The sequence below is a fragment of the Peromyscus eremicus genome, chromosome 5, assembly GCF_949786415.1.
Source record: "Peromyscus eremicus chromosome 5, PerEre_H2_v1, whole genome shotgun sequence".
Taxonomy (NCBI): domain Eukaryota; kingdom Metazoa; phylum Chordata; class Mammalia; order Rodentia; family Cricetidae; genus Peromyscus; species Peromyscus eremicus.
In genome coordinates, this window is record NC_081420.1 from 7,532,029 (window position 1) to 7,550,120 (window position 18,092).

Genomic DNA, 18,092 nt, shown 5'->3' on the forward strand with positions numbered 1-18,092 from the left:
TTTTCCTTGAAAGAAACTGGAGATGCCTTTTCCAGATCATAAATCAACTCAATTGACCAAAGAGAACCCCTGGCAGGAAAAATGCACAAACTCATGCCACCATTTTAAAGAAAGATGATGCTCTCCTAAGCAAACGCTGTGCTCTTTGAGCCAAACTGAAACTCCAGTAGCTGACGGTACCAGTGAATCCTGGCCACCGGAGAGTCCCTGTGGTTACTGAGAAACATCTACAAGCACTCCAGGGGACCCACTGTCTGCTCTTACTGAGCATCACACACACCAGGGTGACTCCCTGCTTTGCCTATCTTGTTCTGAAATCAGCTTGGGAAACACTATCACTCTTTCAGGCATACCCTGACATGCTCAGTTGTGGGCGAGGCAGACAGTATGTTCAGTGTCTCAGGTAAACTGTGGGTGGTGGGAATATCACCAGAGATAGATCCCCAGTTTCCACCAGTGAAATAAAATCTTGGGATGTAAAAGATGCCCACATCCTTCTGCCTCTCCCCATCTCTGCTCTGAGATCCTGGTAACCACCTCTCCTATCCTGACCTCAACTCCCAACTGTGACTGTGGCCACTGTGGATGTCTTATTCACGTCTCCCGTCCCACCTGACCTATTGAATCCAATTGAGCTAGAACCAACCAGGAAGTCACTGGGCTGCAGTCCGTCCAAGGGAGCACAGTGAGAGGTAGGGATAGAAAAGGAGGCCAGAAGTTTGTCTTGGGGCCAACTCCAGCAGGAGTCAGCAGATCTGAAGAGAGATGAGGAAGTGGACTCTGCTCTACCCACAACACATTGTCCCAACACAGAGCCTTTGGGATGGAGGGCACAACTGAGAAAGTCGAGCAACTCATGAGAACGTGTGGGAGCTTCTCAGGGTGTTGGACGGCCAGACTCTGAGAAGCTGTTCACCCTCTCTCTATCTAGACCTCTGGTATCTTATCAGGTGATGGCAAAGTCTTCCCCATAGACCTGATGTGGGTTTATAATGAGTCAGTGCATGGATGATACGTAAGTTAAGAGCTAGCTTATAGAAAAAGTTAAGAGAATTATTATTGAACAATAGATTTCACTGGCTTAGCAATTCAGAGCACTTGCTACTCTCCCAAAGGACACCAGTTCAGGTCCAAATGCCCAAGTAACACCAGCTCTGGAGCATGCCTTTAATTCCAGCACTCATGAGGCAGAGGCAGTGAGGCCAGCCTGATGTACATGGTGAGTTCAGGACAGCCAGAGCTACATAGTAAGATGTTGTCTCAAAGATAAACTAATTAATTAATTAGAACTTAAAGTTTTAAAGGAATTTAAAAATTTTTAATTGTTATTTACTTCTGGGGGCAGCTGGGGACACACGCCATGGCAGTTTGTGGAAGTGAGAAGACAGCTTGCAGGGCTCAGTTCTTTCCTTCCACCATGTGAGGCCCAGGACCCAACCCAGGCCACCAGGCTTGTTGGCATGTACTTCTAACTAAGCCATCTCACCAGCCCAAAAACTCGTCACTTGAACTTTCCTGTGCATTTCAAACTTATGAAAAAATCCATAATTTCAAGTTTATCATAATGTGGGGAATTAGCAAGGCAACTCCACGTAGTTAAAAAGGAGGTTTATTTTGGGGTAACTTACAGCTAGTAAAGGGGTTGGTTACAGGATCCGGGAGAGGTGAGGTGCAGTCCAGAGGGGTTCTCTGGAGAGCTCTGACTCGGTCTGTCTTCCAGCATCCAGGATCATGAGGAACCAACCGGCTGGATCTCTGGATCTCGGCTCTTAAGGGCTCCCATCTTGGCCCCGCCCCAGGGGCAGGTCATAGGTAGGCGTGGCAGTTACCAGAAACCTCACTAGGGCTAGTACTTCCAGGTCAAAGCTGGAACAGCTACTCACTGCATCATCATATTCAAAATCAGGTTCACTGTGCAAGACTAAGCAAGTGGACTAAGCCACTTGTTGGTACGTACTCTTTCCCAGCAGCCCAGACTACACCAAAAGGAAAACATGAGCCCACTGGATGCTGTGACAGCGCCTCACTCCTAACTCTAGTGGGTACGCCTAAGACTTCCACGTGATCCCTCTTTGTGTTTGTCAGGAGTTTGAGATAGACTCGGTGGCCGGATGCCTTTTCTGTGATGGGATATAGGTGATGGTGACTTCTGCTAGCTGATGCTCACACTGCATCTGGACTTGCATGCTGAGATGAAGCCAGTTGCCATAGAGAGAAATTCATGATAGACTCTGAAAAGAGTCCCCAGCCAACAGTCTCAGTCCAACATTTGGTGAGGAACCAGATGCACATAAGCTAGGAAGCAGTTCCTGCTCCCAGAGGACCGTCAGGTGGGAGTACATCCCCTTTGTTGACACCAGGGTGCAGCCTTGTGAGAGGCCTGCAGCACAGGATACAGCTGAGCCATGGCTGATTTCTGAGATACAAAGTATGTGACAGCAAACAAGTGTTGTTTTAAACATCTAGTTTTGAAGTCGTTTGTTACATGGCCACAAATAACTACCAGAGCAGCCTTGTCACAGTCTCACCGGTGTAGGTAAGAGCCAAACCTGAGCCATCTTCACGCCCCGAGAGTCCTGGCCACGTGACCAGGTCATGAGGAAGTGAGGCGCAGAAACAAAATTCAATGTCTTTGAATCTTCCTCCTCAAGTACCCAAAGAAGATCCTGGAGGGTGAGCAGAGCGGGACTGTCAACCTTGTTCATAAGCTGTGTCCTTACAGCATCAAAGCAGCCAGAGGATTCCGTGAGATCAGCCATGACCGAGGTGCCACCTAGTGACGGCTGCTGCTCAAATGGCCTCCAGCTTCTACAGGAGAGGATGACATTTCACACAAGTAGCTCTCAGATCTTACACCCCCCGCTCCTAGGTCTCTAAGCTGCTAAGGTACACCTGGGGCCCCCAAGACTGAAGACTTGGATTCGGTCCCAGAGCCCACAGGGTGGAAGTAGAGAACTGACTCACACAAGTTTTGTCTCCACATTCCAGTGTGTACACAACCCTCCCCAAATAAATGGGGGAAATTGAAAATACCCATGTAAATTCTTTTCTCTCCTTGTTAAGGATGGAGAGAAATTATATTGGTTTACACAATCCCAGCTGGAGGTTATCTCAGCCACTAATACTGATTTTATTACCTTTCTGAGCAAAAACCCATTTGCATTAACAGAGCAAAACATTACCAGATGTATAAAATACTCAGCAGTTTAAATGGATCATTTCGTGCAAATGACTCTCGCTGCAGAGGCTCTTCCTAAAGAGTGGGCCCCATCTACTTCCTATGCTAATTATAATTCTTACTGTCACATTGCATCAATACGGTGAGGGCAGGTTGTTCAAGAAAGGAAACCGTGTTCAAACAATCACCAAAGACAAGTCTCAGTGGGACTCTAATAGCAGTGAGCACACCTGGTGCCATCTTGGTGCCTAATGTCATTTTCCTGTAAAAGGAACTAGAATTCTTTAGAGAAATGGAAGCATCTAGGACTGGGGCAGAAAACAGATAATATGAGCCTGGAGAATCTCATGGCAAAAGAAAGAGAAACGGAGGAAGAGAGGAAAAAAGAGGTGTAGCAGGTCTTTCTTTGGACCACTGGCTCCCAAATAATGACACAGAGACTTCTTATTAATTATGAAAGCTTGGCCTTAGCTTAGGCTTGCTCCCAACTAGCTCTTATAACTTAATTAACCCGTTGATATTAATCTATGTTCTGTCATGTGGCTCTTTACCTCTCCTCAGTACCTTATGTCTGACCTCCTCTGGGTCTGGTTGGTGAATCCCCTGCTCCAGATTCTTCCCAGAGTTCCTATCTCTACCAAGAAGTCCTGCCTATCCTTTCCTGCCTAGCTATTGGACATTTAGCTCTTTATTAAACCAATCAAAAGGTGCCTATCAGGCAAGGAAGGACAGAAACAGATCTTCACACAGTGTGATCAAATATTCTGTAACAGAGAGAGGGAAAGGAGGAAAGGAAGGAAGAGGATGAGAGGAGGGAGGGAAAGGATTACTGAATTTAAAAAGCTATAGTGATGAACTCAAAGGGTGCCCAGAAGACAACTTCAACAGGCTCCTAGGGTCAAACTTGGAGCGATGTGAGCAATAAGTAAAACATCATCAGATTATAAGATGAAATGTAAAATATCCACAAATCTATATTGATAATATTTTACTAGGTAAACTGGGAGACCAAATTCCCATGTGTAAGCCTTCTAAACCATTTGTGAAGACACACGGCTATTGAGGAGGCTGGTTATGCCCACGTGCAGCCAGTGTGCCATGGCTTTCTTCCAAAGAGTGTCTTATGGGGAGTTAGGGGTAGGGAAAGATTCACCTCACAACAGAGAAGCAGCAGGACCACCTCAGCTGAGCAACCAAGGCAACATCAGGAGTGAGAGAAAACGTTGACAATATGTACCTTTGAAGTCAAAGAACTAAAAGGTTTTTTTAAAAAAATACTAAAGTAGAGAATGTGATCTTAAGATTAAATGAGCCAACCTCATGCTAGTCAGGAATAGCCAAGGACTAAACTAACTAGCCATAACTAAACACTTTCTGGTACAGTTTCTGAATTTCCATAGAGAAGGTCATGTAGATAGAAGAGTCGAGGGGTTTCCTGCAGAGAGGAAACAACAGTAGTTTCATCAGAGGAGAGATGAAACTGAAGACAGAGACTTTAAAGACTGGACTGGGCGGCTAGAGACGGCTCAGTGGTTAAGAGTACCTGCTGCTCTTCTGGAGGACCTAAGTTTGGTTCCCAACATCCATGTCTGGCAGTTTACAGCTGTAACACCAGTTCCAAGGGACCTGACACCCTTATCTGGCCTCCAAGGGACCTGCACACACATGTCACACACCCTCTCCCCACATATACATAAATAAAACAAATCTCAAAGTAAAAGGAGTGTGACTGAGTAAACCATATGATGGATTTCACAAGACTCTGTAGGCTGTGTTCTGGGAGCAGCTGTGTGGCCTTGTGCAAAGCACTGGGCCTTTCGAGCTCTCATTTCCTCATCTTCAGACAAGGGTGTCAATTGCTTCCATGGTAATGAGTGGGTCCCACACTGTTGTAGGGGCTTCATATGTGCAAATTCATTGATCCTCTCTCTATGACAGGGCTCAATGGGGACAGCCTGTGATACAGATTTTCTATCATACCCTTTCCATGCATAAAGACCCAGATATACAATGGCAGAGGTTCTCCGGCTCAAGTTTATACCCAAAGCCACCATGCTTTAAGACCCCTTATGATGCCTCTCAGGATGCTATGAGGACTCAGTAGAATAACATGTTTTAAATGTGAGGCTCTACCTGTGAAAAGATCAACAACTGTAGGTCTATTTGTGTGGAAAATAAAACAAATGTGCAGCCCACAGAGCTAGAAAAGAAATGGTAAAATAAATCTAAATCAAATAGAGAATAAATAAAGGAAAGATATATAATGTCAAATTAGTGTGGTGGTTTGAATGAGAATGGCCCCGTGGTCTTCTGTGTTTAAATACTTGGTCTGCAGTTGGTGGAACTGTTTGAGAAGGATTAGGAGGTGTGGCTTTGTTGGAGGAGATGTGTCACTGAGGTTTGTGGTTTTAAAAGACTCTGATCATTCCCAGTGCCTCTCTGCCTCATGCTTGTCTCTCAAGTTGTGAGCTCTGAGCACTATGCCTGCCTGTCTGCCACCATGCTCCCCATCATGATGTTCATAGACTGTAACACTCTGAAGCTGTAATCCCCCCAATAAACTCTTTCCTTTATAACTTGCCTTGGTCATGGTGTCTTATCACAACAATAGAAAAGTAACCAAGAGAGAAAACTAAGACAAAAGTTGGTGCCAGGGTAGGCTACTGCTGTAAAAAGCTGACTATGGAAGTCTTTGTGACTTTGGATTAGAAAAGCAGTTAAATTCTGGGAGAAGGGCTTAGTGGTCCATCCTAGTAGGGTCTTGGAGGATGGTAGTACTGAGAGCAATGTGGACTGTGGAGACCCAGCTCAAGAGGTTTCAGAGGGAACAAATATTAGCAATCAGGCTAGAGACCATACTTAGGATATTTTGGCAAAGAATGTGGCTGTTTTCCGCCCTCATCCTAAAAATTTGACTGAGGCTAAATTAGAATGTATTGGTGCTGTGGGATGTTCTGTATGGCAAATGTTTTGCTCTGATTAGTTAGTAAATAAAACACTGATTGGCCAGTAGTCAGGCAGGAGGAAGTATAGGCGGGACAAGGAGGAGAAGAATTCTGAGAAGTGGAAGGCTAAGGAGAGAGACACTGCCAGCCACCGCCAGGACAAGCAGCATGTGAAGAAGCCACGAGCCATGTGGCAAGGTATAGATTTATAGAAATGGATTAATTTAAGATATAAGAACAGTTAGCAAGAAGCCTGCTACGGCCATACAGTTTGTAAGCAATATAAGTCTCTGTGTTTACTTGGTTGGGTCTGAGCGGCTGTGGGACTAGCGGGTGACAGAGATTTGTCCTGACTGTGGGCCAGGCAGGAAAATTCTAGCTACATATTGGATTAATTTTCTTAGCAGGGGAACATTCAAGACAACCTAATATTCACTCTGTCTCATTGTTATTAGTAATCACTCTTATGCAGGTCTACAGTGAAAGTTAAGAGAGTTTTTAAGAATTTAGGAAATTACAAAGAACTTGAAATTTTGTAAAGAACAAAATGTAAGTGTTTTACTAAAGAGAAAACTAGGTATAGTATATAATTTGTTAATTTTGATTTTCAACAAATTCTAGGTCATGTTCTAAGAAAATTAATATCAAAAAAGTTAAGAAGTGGGGGCTTATGGGTAGAAGATAATATGCTAGTAAGTTTCTAATGTGGTCAGTTCCATTTGGTTCTAACTACTCACTTCTCTCCACACGCATGCTCTTGGTTGTGTCATCATCCAAGTTCTGAACAGTGGGCCAAGTGGCCTCCTTTGGTCATTGATCAGCCATATGGCTTGCTTTGGCTCTGCACTATTGGTAGATGTAATTAGAGTAGAAGCTGATATGACTCTTAGCCTTGAGCTTGAAATACTATTACCCTATTACTATGGGATGAATATATCTGGGCTACCCAACCGACCTCAGGCATGTGAGCAGCAGGTACTTCATTTAAGTCCACAGAAGTTCAACAGATCCTTCTGGGAAAACCCAGCTGAGCCCCATAGATGTGTGTAAAATTAATGACTATCATTAGAAGTTGGTGAGGTGTTGGGATTGTTTGTTACACAGCAAAAGCTAACTGTGGTATTTAAACATCAGTAATAACCAGTTGGAAGACACACACTATAAGTAAGACCTGTGACCTGTAAAGGACCTGGTCTTCTATCCTTGTGTCCCTTGTCCCAGCTCTTCTCCATGCAACAGCCAAAGGAGCCTTCCTAAGTACAGACCGGTTCATGTTGTTCCCAGGCCTAACACCCACCAGCAGTTCCTCAGAGTCGAGTCTGGAGTCCACCTTCACTGCCTGCAGGGCTTCCTGAGATTTGTCTTTTTGCCTCGGACCATAACTATCCCCAACCCTTTGCATCAACCTATAGGAGCACTGGCTGCCTTGCTGTCTGTCCCTCTTGCCTGGGAGGCACACTGGAGGCATGAGGCCTTTGTGTTCCCATCCTTTTTTCCCTGCCAGAAATGCTCTTTCACAATCTGTCTGACTCACTCGCTTTCTTTGAGCATCTGCCCAAATCACCATCACTGGAGAGGCTTTCACTGGCTGCACAATAGACCATAGCTCTGCTCTCCTCCCATATCACCTTCTTACTGGCTTTTGTCTCCCTCGGCACATCTTGACATAGTACCAGTATTTTTATTTGTTTCGCATTGTCTTTCTGCACTTTCTGAAATGCAGGCTGCACACACCAGGGATTTGGTTTTTGTTCACTTCTTAATCCCAAGCCCAGAACAATGATCAGGATATAAGTCCTCAATAAATACTGTTGAATAAATAGGTGAACCTAGGCAGAATTTTTGTAAAAACTCATGGAACTTGTATGAAATAGAAGAACAAATCTAAAACTGAATTGAGGGAGATAGAAAAAAACATGCTGAAACATATAGTGATAAGTAAGCTTTAGGAAGAGAGAGCCAATACCTTAAGGATATAATTTCTTCTCAAATTCATTTTAATTGAACACATTCCCTAGAGTATTTAGTGGAGGAATCATTAAATAGATCTTAAGGACAATTTAGACATGTAAATGTTTACAACTATCTAAACTGCTTTGTAAGAATGAATAGTAAATGCTGGGGATATGCTAGCTCATCCTGTGCGAGGACCTATGCTTCCTTAGAACTAAAAATAAATAGGTAGGCTTGTATTCTCTTCCATCTGTTAAGACATTTAAAAGGCTACAGAAATAAAATCTTGGCAACACCAGTGTGAACAGTCATTTCATTGGAGCAGAATAAAATCCAGAAACAAACCTGTGACCATCCATACTGATTTTCAACTTGATGGGATTTAGATTCACCTAGACAAATCTCTAGGCATATCTGTGAGGTAATTTCCAGTTTGCATTAACTAACATGGGAATGCCCACCCTAAATGTGGGTGGCACCATTCTCTAGGCTCAGATCCTGGGCTAAATAAAAAGAGAGCAGGCTGGGCACTAGCAGACATTGCTCTTTACTTTCTGACTGTGGATACAATGTGTCCAGTCACCTGTTCCTGCCCTGTGCCTTGTCACCATAATAAACTGTAACCTCAAACTGTCAGCTGAAATCAATCCTTCTCCCCTCAAGTTACTAGGATGTTGTGATGGCAGCTTTGGGACAGTGACACAGTTAATCTTTCTAGAATCTATGTCCATGTATTAGTTACTTGCCTCACTGTGACGAGACATCTGAAGAAAGGAACTTGAAGAAGAAAGGATTTGTTCTGCCTTATGGAGGCAGATGGTGGCAGGGGACACTTTCCACCCTGACAAGGAGTAGCATAGCAGCAGCGACAAGAAGCCAGCTGGCCACACTGAGTCCACAGTCAGGAAGTCACAAGTGATGACTCCTTGTGCTCAGCTCAGTTTTTAGAAGCATTTTAAAAATGTATTTATTTTGTATGTATGGGTGTTTGGCCTGCATGCATGTTTGTGCACCATGTTCATGACTGGTGCCCACAGAGGCCAGAAGAAGGCCTCAGATCCCCTGGGACTGAAGTTACAGATGGTTGTGAGCTGCCATGGGGGTGCTGAGAATCAAATCCTGGTCCTCTGGAAGAGTGGCCAGTGCTTTTAATATCTGTACTATTTCTCCAGCCCCATTTTCTTCTCTTTACTCAGTCTAGACCCCTCCACACGTGGTGTGGGTCTTCTCATCTCAATTAACCTGGACAGTCCCTCAAAGTCACTCTCAGAGGCTTGTCTTATCAGTGACTCCAGGTTCTGTCAAGTTCACAGTGAACACTAACTACCATACCTCTTGTCCTAAATGGATACAGTGACTTTCTGACTATATTAAGCAATCTTGGGATATGGGCTGTGTGAAATGGGTCAACAGAAACAGAGAATGAATCCTGGCATTGTCCACACGCACACAAGCTTTGGGATTTGCTACATTCTGTTCAAGCTGTGGATTCTGTTGACTAAGATATGCCTCTGAGCACTCCAGCATATATAAATACATCTGGTCTTCCATATAAAAACAGTTGCAAAATGTTGAGAGAGCCCAGTGTGATCAAATATAGAACAGTGCTTAATATATTACCTTATATAATTAAAGGTTTGACTGAGTCTAAGATCTCTAATGTGACCACAAGAGTCATCAGACTTCTGAGTCACATGGACATCAATGAACCAGCCAGAGCCAAGGGGGTCCCTGCAGTGTCTGAGAAATGGGACAAGTTTCAAGTAGTGATAGACTATGCTGATTCAGGATGTGAGAACGCCACTAACAAAGGTAGGCTGGGTGCTTATTAGACAGTGGTAGGGAGTGAGAAGGAGAGGAACAGACCCTAGGTCTCGGGCTGGGGAGAACTTTATGTCAGGTAAACGGGGAAGAACGTCCCTGTGTCCCTGTGTCAGGAAGAGAAGAATTGGCTTAGGAGAGATTCTAGGGTAGTGGTCAATGGTGTGCAGTTAAAAAGCATCCTTCTTTAGGGGAAAATATATCCAGAGGAGCCTTACCCCCATCATAACTGGTGAGAAATATTGATCTAGAAATTACCATTTGGTGAAGAAATTAGTGCTAGAAGATTCTTGGAACTAGTTATCTCTTTACTGTTTAAAGTAAAACGTGGAATGGGTTTTTTGGCTTGGAAATTTAGCTTTTTTAAAACAAAAAAAAAGTTTTTGGTCATTTTGTGTTGTGTTTTCCTAGAACAAATAACCATTTTGTTGTATCCCTTGAGAAATAATCCATGACACATGAGCTTTTTAATCACAAAATAAGTATGTTAAGCTTTATCATTGGAACAAAATAAATGGCTGATTATTGTCACTTATTGCTAAAGATGTTATCTGTGTTCGATCTTGGCCTGCGTTCTGCTCCCCAGCCTCCCTGATAGTTAATGTCAGTGAGTCATTTTTTTAGCTGGGCGCATTTCCTGCTGGTTATTTGCATACTTGCGTTCTGATGCTGAGAAAAATCCTAGAAGCCAAGCTTCAGAGCTTGCACACGGCCTGGCCGGTGCCTGCCGTTCCAATGGTGTTCACCTGGAGTGCTTTCACCGTGGACCTGCTCCTCTTCCATAACTGAGTGTGTGTGTTGGGGGGGGGGGTGCAGAAACAAAAGATAAAGAATCAAACACCTGTCCTCTTTCTGTTTCATTCTTTACAGAGTATTTCTAATAATATATATGTCTAATGATATATATGTCTAAGGGCAATGTGTTAGTCATTTAGTCAGTAATTGCTGAGCACTTAGTGAATTCAGAATTTGTTTTGCTATTTCTCTAAGAATGTAATTGGTATTTGGGTGGAAATTGCATTGAATCTATAAGCTACTTTGGGTAGTATAAACACTTTAAATATATTAATTTTCCCAGTCCACAAGCATACGTGGTCTTTCCCTTGTGTGTGCACATAACCATCTTCAATTTCTTTTATCAGTGTTTTGTAATTTTATTATAGGACTTGTTACTTCTTTGCTTAAAATTATTTCTAGGCTTTTTGGGCTTGTTTGTTTGCTGCTGGCCCTGAATTCCCAGGTTAGACCCATCTTGCTGCCTCAGCATCCTGAGTAGCTGGGACTATGGACTTCCACTCTCATACCTGGCTTATTCCAAGGCATTTATTTTTTCTTTTGCTTTAATTTTGCTGCTGTTGTGAATAGATAGAATGCTTCTTCTATCTTTTGAGTAAGTTCATTACTAGTATATACAATATGGCTGACTTTTATATTGGATTATGAAGGATTTTATATCCTTCAGTTTTATTGAATTCCCTTATCTGTGTCTCTTGGTGGAGTTTGCAGTGTTTGGGGTTTTTTTTGTTGTTGTTGTTATTGTTTGTCTGTTTTACCTATATATTATATCATTTCCAAGAAGGCAATTTGATTTCTTCTCTTCCTATTTATATACCTTTGATTTATTTTACTTGATATCTAATTCAAAATAACTATCATAAAAAATAGCAAATGTTGACTGGAAGTCTGCAGGGTGAACTCAGACACCGCTGGAGGGACGCAGATCAGTGGAGACTTCTTAGTGTCAAGGTTTCAGAACATGAAAATCAGATTATCCAAAGAACCCGGCAATCCTGCTTCTGGTTCTATCCGAAGGCAATGACTGAAGGCGACCCTGCAGGCCGAGTGTGGCACTGTGACAACAACTCGGATGCAGGATCAACTACAAGTCTACGACAGAAGAGGAAAATGCGTTGTGCGTGCACGCGCAACGGAGTATGGTCCTACCACAAAACATCTGCGGCAGGATGGACACAACTGGAAGACACCATGGTGAAATAAGCCACGTCCCACATCCTTTCTAAGCAAGGATGTCTCACACGTGGAAACTACAGATATTGTTCTCATAGCAGACGAAAGTGGAGTAATCATTCCTAGGGCATTGGAAAGGGAGAGGAAAGAAAGGAGAGATTAAAAGATGTTGGATAGTAAGTACCAAGACACAGTTAGATGGAGGGAGGGAGTCCCAGCACATTATCAGCGTCAGTAGGAGGTTATAGTTCACTAATGCACAGGACCCCAAAGGTTCCTAAATTGGGGATAGAGAGATGACTCAGAGGTTAAGAGCACTGGCTGCTCTTGCAGAGGACCTGAGTTTGATTCCCAGAACACATATGATATCTCACAACCATCTGTAACTCCAGTTACAGGGGATCTGATGCCCTCTTTGTCCTCTATGGGAACTGTACACAAGTGGGAACTTACATACATGCACACAAAACACTTATATATACATATAAAAATATATATACATCTTTTTATAAAAATACATCTTTTTATAAAAGGCTCCAAATATAGGCAAGTGATAAGGAGACGGAAAGCTAGCTGCCTTGGTTAAAAAGGACACACTGTATACATGCACTGAAATATTGGCACATTGTATCCCACTAATACATACAAATATTATGAATTTATTTTAAGGAGAGATAGAGACATACAATTGCAATAATTATCTGGTCAGGGAAATCCTGGAGAATGAGAGCAGGCCTTGTACGGGACAGCTGAGTAGGGACATCCCAGGCAGAGCTTAGCAAGGATAAGGGCACAGAGGCAGAAACAGATGGCAACACAGCCTGGAGGGTGGTCTGAAAGAGGAGGTCAGCACCCAGTGAGACTGGACCAGATCAGACCAGACTTCCAAACGGAACTGTGGTTAACTGCTGGACATTGTGTTCCAAATCAAATAGTGTATCCTCTGGGAGGGAGGACTCTGTGGATGATGCCTCCACCCTGATTCCTCGGAGCTGGAAAAGGTAGGGGATCAGCCTAAGAAGCACCCATGGGTATGGACACCATCTTTACACCATTCTTTTTCTGGGTAGTAGCAGGGAGGTGACCCAAGGGCTATGGGTCAGGGTAGAACTTTACAGGGGGTATAAGTAGCTAGCATTAAAATGAGACACACAGCTCCCACTGCAGCAAAGTGGCGGGGGAGAGTAGGTCATTGGCTGGCTGTGTTGCCACACTGAACTCTCCAGCATCCTACCAGAGAGAGGTGCAAATCTAGACTTAGAAACAAAGTGTTTCCCATAGGCTAGGAGGCCATCAGTTTCATCAAGGATCTGTAAAAGGCAGGTATGCAGGACTAAGCTGTGGGGAGATTTGGGAAATGTATGGAGAAGTCATCTCTAACTTGTTAACCTCCAAGATGGCCCTCTTTCCCATTGTGCAGGCAATACCCCTCTCCCCTGAGAAAAGAAATTATAAAAACCACCATTGCCACCACTCACATAACAGGCCACACAAAGCTTAGGAGTTCACTCCTGCTGACAAAGAATGGACATGCTCTCGCCTGCTGATCTGATGGTACAGAAGGCAACGTTCTTATCTGAACTTACCTCCAAGGAGAACTAGCTTTGAGACCTCTCAGGAACATTGTTTAAATGCACCTTTCCATTTAAAAAGAATGTTTCAAATTAATGTTTGAAGTCAATTGACAAGCATTTAGTCGGTTTGAGTCTCTAGGTGTCTCAGCGTGGAGACTGGACTGGAGAGCCAGACCATGAAGACTCTGGAATACACATGGGCGTGGGCAGGACAGGGAAGCCCTTAGGACTGTCAAGGTGGATCATCTGGGAAAAGCACCAGCTCCACAAGCCTGCTAACCCAGGCTCGATTCCCAGAAACCACGTGAAAAAGCATGATGCCGTGGTGCTCATCTGCAACCCCGGAATGCCTACAGCGAGACAAGAGACAGGAGAATTGTCCAGAAACTTGAGGGCCCACTAGCCTGGAGCAACAGAGCAAAAACAAAAAACCCTGCCTCAGAGACAAGGCAGAGGGAGAGAACTGACTCCTCCAAATTGTCTCCTGATTCCATACACATACACCACAGTAGTAATATTCAATAAATACATTGTAAAAGGATTTATAAAGATGCATTTAGGGACCAAAGAGGGTGTAGCCTGGCAGTGCACTTGCCTGGGAAGGTGTAGCTTGGTGGTGCAGCACACTTGCCTAGCTGAGTTCTATTTTTACACCCCCAAAACCTGCACTTGTAACTTTCAATACAGAATCTACAGAGTCCTAGTTGTATGACTTTGGGAAAATTACTTGCTTCTCTGTGCCTCATTTTCCCTATGGATAAAATACTGAGGAAATGTGTTGTATTTACATCCGTGGCCAAAGAGCGTCTGCTTCCAGTCATAGGAATAAGCATAACTGCATAAGAGGTGGATGGACATAGGCACACACGGGAACCTGGAAGCTAAAATGTTTACAGTGGCTTAAGGAGGAGAGATGAGGACGGCAAATTAGTGCCCATCTCATTGGAAGACTTAATTTACATCAAGTACCTGGGATGGAGGCTGTTTCGCTGTAGGTGCTCCAGGTACTAAGCATTACCTTGTTTTAGTACTGAATTTTGTTTTGTATTTTTGACCTGGTGTTACCCAGGGCTACACATGGTCTGTAAAGAGTCCAAGGCCAATGTTAACAAGAACAGTTGCAGCATTCCTGCGCTTATAGAGCACAGCCTTCATAGACTCAGTTCTCAGAGGCTTATGTTCCTACGCCTGAGAGACTTTGAGTAACTAAGCAACCATATAGTAAACTGAGGCTACAATGACCCGAGGAAAACCCCAATTAGAGAGAGGGGTGCCCTGCTTTCCCCTGATATCCCCAGTGTGACCCCTTTATTACAACACTAGAACTGTCTATCAGCATTTCCACTAATGCAAAGGGGAAAACACAGGCCTGGGCTTCATGGAAAGCGCTCTGAGTCTCACAACCAGAATTCCTGCCTTTAGAAGGGGGTGGGGGTAGATCTTTAACTTTTCCTTTAGCATTTCAGAACCCAACTATTTGAAAAGCATCTTTTCTGAGGAATGGTATTTCCTGGCACAAAACAGTCTTTGTCAAGTGACTCAGACTGATTATTTTTCAATATCAATTGGCCTCAACTTTACAGAGAAAAAGTGGGCACTGGGTATCAGTTTGATGTCAGGGTTTTTCCCGGTTTGAAGAGCTTTAAATACGGCTAGCCTGGAAGGTGCCAGTAGGTTGAGCTCCAGACTCCTGCCAAGATGTTTGTGGCCTCCATCCTTGCCTCTGCCCTGCTCTTCGGTTCTCTTGGTTCTGTGCTGGACCGGAAATGCAACACCACATGGGTGATCAGAGACACCAATTTCCTTATTGAGAAGCTGCAGGTAGATTATGGGGCTGGGGGGAGCTGGCAACTGTGTGAGCCATCCCTGGAGAATGAGGAAGGGCACTCTACTCACTCTGAGTTATCATCTCTTTGCCTACTGTAGGGAGACCCAGCCTCAAAATGCAGTTGCAGCACCAATGTGAGTGAATGATTTCTTAAGAGCCTTCCAAACCTGTCTTAACATTCACAGCTGGAACGCTTATGCTGAGATTTCTCTCTTGCAGGTGACCAGCTGCTTGTGTCTTCCCATCCCATCTGTAAGTATAATTGAAAAAGATCACTGGGACTCTGTTTAAGCTTTGAAGAAAAGTAACACAATTTAACTTGACATTCTAAATTTTAAATTATTATTTAGTGTAACTGTTATAGTATAGACCCCACCTTTTAAACTTGTATGTTTATGTGTACATTATACATATATCTATATATCTGAGTTAGCCTCATGGCCCTTGAGAAATTTGAATATTTTTCAGAGTCTAAAATTTATTGACTATCTTGAGATAAATGGTCATTCACAAAATGAAAAAAAAATGGATATTGCTTTCTGATTCATGTGCTGATGACTCCAGTCTGTGAAACAAAGTAACAGCACCAGATGTGGACTACCTGGATGTCACACACCTCTCCTTTCTCTAGCTCCTCCTCCTCCCTGCCCCCACCACTTTCTCTTCCTTCATCTTCCTGCTGGCTTTTGGTGGCTTTCAAATGGTTCCAACTGTCCTCTAGGAGGACAGCATCAAAGTTTGGTGCTGGGGACCGAATGGGACCCCAAGAGAGCAGCTGCCACTGTGGCAGTGAAGGAGGAGCAGGGAGGCTGTGGTCCTGCTCTAACTCCTGCTTAGGATGAGAGAGCAGTCAGCCAGACCTCTGCAGGGCTCACCCTGCAAGCTGGGCCTGGGAGAAGCTGACTTTGGAACCCTGTGGAGGTCAGACGCCCCATCCTCTGGGGTCTGTGGTAGGGAAGGGTCCAGCCTGTTCCCTCCTTTCTCAGGGTAGGATTTTAGCTTGTCTGAAACATGAGCCCTATCCAATGGCATGCCTCAGCTGGTGTGAGAAAGGCTTTTCCTTTTCTGGACTTTCAAACTCGCAGCCCCTGGACCTGGCCGGGGCCACCAGGTGCAAGGCAGACGCAGCATGGCCTCTGTCAGGGCATCAGGCCCACGTTTCCTGGACAGAATCTCCTCCGGGGGTGTCCCTAGAAAAATGACTCACCTTAAATTACTTAAGATCATTTCCTGGACTGTCGAGGAACAGATGCGAACATCGCACGAGTTTGGGTGACACCGTTTGGAAGAAGACGCTCTTTAAAATTCTCTTGGTGATTCTTTCTCAAAGCTGTCCTAGACAGTTTTCACGAACCCTTTTCCTAAGCCCTTGTCATTTACCAGGATGATTGCACCACTCCGTGCTTCCAGGAGGGCCTGTCACAAGTGACCAATGCCACACGGAAATCCAGACTCTCCGTTTTTTTCACTCGGGTGAAAAGGACAGTTGAAGGCCTGAAGAGCAGCCAGTGTCCGGTGAGTTCTGTGTTCACATGTGACAACTGATTTCTGAGTGGATGCTGACACCAAAGGAGCAGGGCCTTCGGATCAGAGCTGCAGCAGAAAACGTGAAGCAACAGGACGGCTTGTCTCTGAGCAGATGAGAGAGGATGGTAGTTAGGGTCGGCAGCCCAGGCTGGAAGGGGGCAGGTAAGAAATCTAACCAGAAACAAGACTCCAGAAGTAGGAGCTGCTCTGGACTCCATGGTTCCCCTGGTTAAATGGAACCACCACCGACACCCGTGTGGCCAATGTCTTCTCTCTGCCTGTTGGATGATGAAAGAATTCATCCTGTTATAATCAAAAGATGCTCTCTAGAGTCAGACTATGCCTCAACATACTAACCAAGGATGTGGTAGCCTCTAAGTCAGGATTTTTTGTTTGTTTGTTGAATGGCTCTAAAGGTTTGTAAAAAAAAAAAAAAGGCACCAAGGTCTAGGTAGGTACTTGCCACCCACCCCACACGGTCAGCATGTGCCCTGGTTCCTGGGGAGTGGTGGGCCTCTGTGCCTTGGTATGCATAGGAGAGCAGCAGCACCAAGTGTTGTGGTTGGCCAGTCTAGCCACATAAATCTGCCCAGAGTGGCATCTGCCCCCGTTGTGCCACATGTGCTGTTAGGCTGAGCACCTGCCATAGAGGCCAGTTTGAGCTCTGTCACCCCTGCTAAAGGAGGACGGTGATACCCAGGAGAGTTATTTTTCGGATGCGACTGTGTTTAATAAGAGACAAAGTTGGGACTTAAACTCTGGTCTATGTGAACGCAAAGCCTCACTCAGAACTACTGTGTTATAAAGTGACCTTGAAAGGATGGGTGGGGAGGGGGGGAGATAAAAAGTGTATAGATATTTAGTTCTCAGAGAATCCCAAGAAAATTTTCCCTAATGACATTTAGGAAAGTGTGTGTGTGTGTGTGTGTGTGTGTGTGTGTGTGTGTGACATATTCACACGCATGCATGCAGACTTCTGGAATCCTGACCCCAGATTAACCCTACACAGTCTTTCCACATACTAGCTGTCCCAGGATCACCTTCTTATTTTCCCCACATCTCACTCCTCTCTCCCCTGCCCATCAGCCGGTCCCAGGCGTGGGGGAGACGGTCCTGGGGCTGCTAGGCACACACTACTGCAGTTGCTCACTCTCTCTTGTCCTCTCCCCTCGCTGCAGTTTTTCTCCTGTGAAAAGCCCTGCAACCAGACCACGGCAGGCAACACATTATCATTTCTGAAGAGTCTCCAGCAGACGCTCCAGAAGGCGGGGGAGCAAGCGCCAAAACGCCGAGCATGA

The 18,092-nt window shown here is 44.6% G+C and overlaps 1 protein-coding gene across 1 annotated transcript; it reads left to right on the forward strand.

Annotated features, from left to right (window-relative positions):
• Positions 1 to 15,137: 15,137 nt before the first annotated feature.
• Il9 (interleukin 9) lies at positions 15,138 to 18,092 on the forward strand. Its single transcript, XM_059262246.1, has 5 exons — positions 15,138 to 15,260; positions 15,366 to 15,401; positions 15,487 to 15,519; positions 16,651 to 16,782; positions 17,973 to 18,092. The coding sequence occupies exons 1-5, from the start codon at positions 15,138 to 15,140 to the stop codon at positions 18,090 to 18,092; spliced, it is 444 nt and encodes a 147-aa protein (XP_059118229.1).